The sequence below is a fragment of the Thunnus albacares genome, chromosome 10 (genome assembly GCF_914725855.1).
Source record: "Thunnus albacares chromosome 10, fThuAlb1.1, whole genome shotgun sequence".
NCBI classification, from domain to species: Eukaryota; Metazoa; Chordata; class Actinopteri; order Scombriformes; family Scombridae; genus Thunnus; species Thunnus albacares.
The window spans coordinates 19,955,446-19,961,514 of NC_058115.1; the positions used below are offsets into that span (position 1 = coordinate 19,955,446).

At 38.4% G+C, this 6,069-nt stretch overlaps 1 protein-coding gene across 2 annotated transcripts; it reads right to left on the minus strand.

Annotated features, from left to right (window-relative positions):
- Positions 1-759: 759 nt before the first annotated feature.
- si:ch211-145o7.3 (forkhead box protein N2) lies at positions 760-5,763 on the minus strand. 2 transcript variants are annotated; one of them, XM_044364624.1, is made up of 5 exons: positions 5,599-5,763; positions 3,934-4,585; positions 3,532-3,653; positions 2,484-2,539; positions 760-2,046 (listed from the first exon to the last, which is right to left on the minus strand). In XM_044364624.1, exons 2-5 carry the CDS (start codon positions 4,543-4,545, stop codon positions 1,694-1,696), a joined length of 1,143 nt encoding a protein of 380 aa, XP_044220559.1. In that variant the 5' UTR covers positions 4,546-4,585; positions 5,599-5,763; the 3' UTR covers positions 760-1,693. The 2 variants fall into 2 exon arrangements, with proteins under 2 accessions (XP_044220559.1, XP_044220560.1); XM_044364625.1 differs by having other exon boundaries at positions 3,934-4,588.
- Positions 5,764-6,069: the final 306 nt, after the last annotated feature.

A 6,069-nucleotide genomic window follows, 5' to 3' on the forward strand; every position in this document is an offset into this window, starting at 1 on the left:
TTTTATAAACTGTAATTAAACTGTACTGCTCCCAAAATAAAACAGATATGTTGCCTGAACAGAAAAAGCAGAGAGATACAGTCTTAGGTCACAAGAACAGCATAACAGATTTTTATTTGTTAGATTACAAAATCGAAAGCTTTTGAAAATACATACAATTTACAGAAAACAGAAATTCAGTACCCTGAAATGTAAAGGGGTTGAAATGGCAGTGAGTTCCTCTTATAGTTTTAACTGAAAATTTAAATCAAACAATTCCTGATTGAAAACATCTCAGCTTACAAGATTACATCAAGGTTTATCCAAATTTACAGAAAACATTTAACATTTCCAGGAATTCAGTAGCATCACATTTTGAAGCTAAAATCAACTCTAACAAACATGATCAACAGAGTGACCAGTGAGTGTAAAGAAACTAACTAGAATCAAAACTGGAAGTACTTATGTTGCTGTAATTGATCAGTGCTTTCACATACTTTTTGGGTTAAATCTACAGTTTTAGATTATAGCTTAAGTCATCTTTTAATGAAGTATTATTTACTTGACTACTGTTTGGAAAGACAGCAATTTCAGAATAGGCTACAGTTACAGTGCTAAAATATAATGAGCAATAGAGCTGCAACAATTATTCAATTAATTGATTTGTTGATTGACAGAAAATTAATTGTCAACTATTTTGATAATTAATTAATTGTTTTGAGTCATTTTTTAAGAAAAAAATGCCCAAATTTTCTGGTTCCAGCCTCCCAAATGTGAATATTTCTTGGTTTTTTTGGTCCTCTATGATAGTAAACTGAATATCTTTGGGTTGTGGACAAAACAAGACATTTGAAGGCATCACTTTGAGGTTTAGGAATCAGTAATCAACATTTTTCACCATTTACTCACATTTTATAGACCAAAAACTAATTGATTAATCTAGACAATAATTGACAGATTAATCAATAATGAAAATTATCATTAGTTGCAGCCCTAATGAGCAGTTATTCAATTTATCTTTGCTTTAAGTGTCTAATAAAACTTAATTATAAAAAAAGATGGTCACTACTTTTAAGAATTAGAAGTGTGGGGTGTATTCATATTGAAACAGTAACAGATGTGACTCCTCATAAGAGCTACTTTTGTACTTCTCTTGAACAGCTTTTAACACAATATAAATCTTACTTTAAGTTGAGAAATATCTTAACAAACAGTGCTTCTACTTGAGTTGGAAGTACAACTTCCACCCCTGAGAATGACCAGAGCCTGATAAAAAAAAAAAATCACAGTGCAAAACCTAAAAACTTCTATTAATACTTTCCTCCTCACTTTGAATATCTTAGAGTATAATTTTAATAGTTTTTCATAGTTTTCAGTTTAATGTTACACTCATGAGTCTATGTCCATGTCACAGTTTGGACAAGTGTATGGTAGGAGAGAAAAAATCAGCTTGTGCATTGAAAGTTCCTGAATCAAGTGACGTAATGTGATTCATAGTCTTGTTAGTCCATCAGAAAAGTTGATCTATATTTTTAACTAACTACATAACAATACGCAAACCTTAGGGCAGTGTCAACGGGAAGAAGCAGCTGATTTAACAATTATCCATAAGACTGTTAAAACATAAATCCCCATTTTTGTTGGTCTGTTGAAGTATTTGCTCGTCGCGGACTGAAGCATTGCATCAGTTGTGACTGTTAAGTTGGATATAATATTAATATCCACCTCCTGCCAGGTCCAGCAGTGATCCAGCAGCCTCTTGGGCCTCGGCGTCGAGCTGAAGGATCTCTACAGTCTCCAGGTCCAGCTCGGTGTCACCCGGCAGCACCAGGTACTGGTACTGGTGAGACTGGTAGTAGTGTAACTCGATGTACCCGCTGTCTGACAGGGGGTCTTTCTCCATCTCCTCACTGACCTCCTCCTGCTGGTAATCGACCGACTCCATGGTGACGAGCTCCTCGTGATCCGGGGTCAAAGGGCAAGGTGGGTTTTCAGCGAAAGATGGATTATCAGTGATCAGGGTTTGGGGTGAGGGCGTGGACAGGAGGAGGGTGTGTGAAAGAGGGTCTGCAGGAGTAGAAACAATGAAAGAAGAATTGAAAGCTTGTGTTTGTGTATATTTTATATAAATAAAGATATAAATAATAACTTGTTTTCATGCAGCCACTTGTCAGATTCTTCAGTGGGCATGTGGGTACGTATGGTGCATAGGTTTGGAAATAAAATGAGGGGGCATAAAGGAGACTAGCTAGGCTATTTCTGGGTTGCCAAGGTAATAAAAGGTTGTTGCCATGACAACTGAACACAAACACAGGAACAATGTTGCATGCTGAGAACGCTGCAGAGAGGGAGAAAAGCTGCAGGTAATAAAAGTGTCACAGAGAGCTGTTGCTTTCTATTGATAAAATATTGTAGGCTAAAAGAAATTCATAAAGGGTCAAATATGCGGGTTCTTGTGCTAATTAAAGGACATGAGCCTGCCGTGAAGTTTCCTCATCACTAACCTGAGATTTCCATAGAGTCACACACCGCAGGCACCCCGTAGTCAGCTCCCTCCAATCTGGACACAACGAGGAAAGATAGTTAGACAGATACTTAAACATAAATTTAGTCGGTCAGATGTGTTTTTGTTTAAAATACCTCAGTAAAAAAGCGTCATTAAAAATGCAAAATTATTCAGAAACACCTCACACACTACAGATAAATAAAACAACATCATCACATATACTGCTCTGGTTAGAAAGAGGTCCACAAAAATATTAAGTGTTAACATAAAAATGACCAACCCAGTAGAAAAAATAATATCCAGGGAGGCTAAATGAACATATTATTAATATTTAGTAGGGATTTAACTAATGATTAGTTTCCTTATGGATTAATTTGTATATTTTTACAAAACATTTTGTATAAAAACTGTCACTGCCATTGCAATTTCCAAAAGCCTCAAGAAAAGTCTTCAAATAGCTTCTTAAAATATTAAAATACTGAGGCAATTCTCACATTTGAGAAGGTGGAGCCATCAAATGTTTTGCCTTTTTTCTTAATAAATGACCTAACCAACTATCAAATTTATTGTCAATCAATGAATTGATTAACCAACTAGATGTATCACCATTAATATTTAGAATTTACTTGTAGTTCATTATCTGATGAAGAGTTAATGAACACAAAAATTGTATCTTCTCCACCTTTGATTATCAGTTGTTTTGGTCATTTATCAGGTAACAATACCTCACATTTGCTGGTTACAACTTCCAGCTTCACAGATGTAAAAAGCTGCTTGCTTTTCTTTGTTTAATATTGTTTAATTATAAATGTAATACTTTGGAATTTTTGCTCCTGTAAACACTAAATACTCAATTTTAAGAAGTCAATCTAGGCTCTGGTAACTATCAGCAATTATTATATATTATTTAAAATCATTATTTTTGACATTTTATGTCCTAAAAGATTAATAAAAAAGAGATTAACTGAGAATGAAAATAACTGTTTGGTGCATCCCTAATGCTTATAAAAGACTTATAAAGACTTAAACTGTGCGATCATACTCACAGTTCAGGCTTGTTTATCAGATTGCTGTTGGTGCTGTGATAACTATGCGTCTTTCTGAGCACCTCGAGGAGCGCCGGCCGGTACTCTGGACACACACACCACAGCGATCCCTTCCCCACTGACTGAAACAAATAATCAACAGACAAGAAATCAAAGATATTAGTCTTAAGCAACACTGACAGATCAGACTGTATAACAGCTGCAACACATGTGCTGTTCATAATAATTTCCCTTTAAGGAGGTCTAATTTTTGTCTTAACAGTTGGATTTGTTATGTTGCACAAGAACATCTCAGTAAGATGGATGCCCTCAGATATGGCCTCCTGAACCTCAGTACTACAATTTAAAAACAAACTTCTTGACTCACTACATGATGCTGTTGCCCTCAGTGTGAAAACCCACCTGGCTCTTGTCCCTCTGAATGCGACGGAAGCTCTTGCTCAGGGATAGATTGTGTCGGACGGAGTTCCTCCAGCCTCCAGACGCTGTCCTGTAGTAGGGGAAATTGTTCACAATCCATTCATAGATGTCCTTCACTGGAAGCCTCTTGTCCGGTGAATCTTCTATCGCCATGAAGATCAGACTACTGAAGGAGTACGGCGGCTTGGAGGAGCCAGGAGAAAAAGACTGAGAAGACGTGGAGGACTCTAGCTGAGGCAGTGGTGCCATTTTGGGAAGGGGCTGTAGCGGTAGCAGGTTGCCCCTCTGATGCAGCCAGCTGAGGCAGGTCAGGTCATCTTGGTCAGATATGTTCGCCAGGCTGAGGCATTGTACATTTTGTCCTTCGAGGCACTGAGACGCTGTGCAGTGTGAAAGAGGGGAGGAAGACTGAAAAGACTCTGCTGTTGCTGGAGAAAGTGAGGTAGGGGATGGAGGGAATGAAATAGGTGAAAGCGGGAGCGAGACGCGGCCATTTGAGCAGGTCTGCTGTGGCGAGGAAGAGAAAGGCAGAGACCCTCCGAGAGTGGTGGGACACGGAGACGAGGGTGGCAGTGTATGAGAGCTATTCTCCATCTCTCTCCCAGGAGGAAACTTCTGTCATTCAGCTGTACCTCTGCTGAAAAATAAGTCAAACAGGAATCAAAATTACTGCTGTGAGAAAGGATTGCATTGAGGACTGGGTCAGGTCAGGTCAGGTCAGCTTTTTTTTTTTTTTATAATTGTGGTTGTTCTGAGGTTTGTGGTAATGTTGGTGTCCATGAATATGTTGATGTCATATAAAAGCACTAACATACCAGTACAGTGACATTGATGTTTACACTATTTATTATGGTGCTGTGCTCTCCCTGTCTTTTGTACTGACTTGAGATGTGTACCTGTTGTCTGTCCTATATTTATGGTGGCACTCATGATTAATAAAGTATTTCATAATCCAGATTCACAAATCAATAATTTTCTGTTTCAAACATCCTCTATCCTTTAGACCCTGGCTGTGTGTCTAGGGGAAAAAAACAGCAGCGAAATTGCACCGGAGGTATTTGCATTTTTTCCTGTTTTATCGGTTTTTAGGTAAAAGCAAACCAAAATTTAAATACTACTTTTCAACACAAATAAATATCCAAACATGCAGGACAAATAAAAGTTTTACACTAAAAAGATGTCAAGGAAAATACTGCAAAAGAAACCGCTAAACAGCTTGATGAAGTTAAATGTTAAGCCATCCTTTTCCACTCTGATGAACATCCACTAAAACGTTCAAAGTCCACTATGTGTCCACTCTCACCGTAACACCTTCAGTTCATAATAGACGCAAATCGTGGCCGGTGGAGAACAGGTGCAGGTCCGGTAGAGAAAGTCAAGGTTGCTCATATATCCAGAGGCTGTCCTGACATAAAGCAAAAACTAAGAAAGCTAATCGATTTTTTAATTACACTTAAAAACAAATGTGTAGCGCTTTAAAAGTTTGGATGTAACACCACATGGCTCTACAAAGCAGTTCAGTTGGGAAATGGCGGAACAATATAAAGTTTCATCTAGTCAAGAAAAGCCGCCTTTTCCTCTCACAGGTAACCAACTCGGTGATATTAGCAGCGGCTACATGACGAGACGAATGAAACTATTACTTACCAAGTCTAACAGATGATGCTGGCAGGACTCGGGGATTCTTAAATGGCCCAAAACACCGTCGTTCAAAAGTTAAAGGTGAAATTATGATCTCTAAAACTAGGACCGGGGTCGGACACCTCTCCCTCCGTGCTGTGTTGCCGTCCGCGGTTTCCATGGAAACGGAAAGGACGCTTTGCAGTCTGCGCGTGCCCGGGCGCGCTCCCGCGGCAATTATCAGTCTCACACCAAATAACCAAAACTGTCTGTGAGGAGAGAGTGTTCAGGCGATGATACCTCTTTAAAAGTACGACATTCAACAGTTTTACTTCAATAAACAAGTAGTGACGGTAGAACAATATTAGGTGGTGCAAAATAATGTACTTTTGGCTTGTTTCAGCTCTAACAAGGCATCATATTTCATCAGCTCTAAAATATAACAATAAACACTGAATATCTCTAAATGTCAATATTCATGTTGAATGCCAGTACCAC

Excerpts from the sequence above, each read along its gene's own strand:
- si:ch211-145o7.3 (XM_044364624.1), bottom strand. The coding sequence starts at position 4,545 with ATGGAGAATAGCTCTCATACACTGCCACCCTCGTCTCCGTGTCCCACC. Across the intron at positions 3,654-3,933 it reads TTCAGAGGGACAAGAGCCAG|TCAGTGGGGAAGGGATCGCT; the intron begins GTGGGTTTTCAC and ends TATTTGTTTCAG. Across the intron at positions 2,540-3,531 it reads CTGATAAACAAGCCTGAACT|ATTGGAGGGAGCTGACTACG; the intron begins GTGAGTATGATC and ends CGTTGTGTCCAG.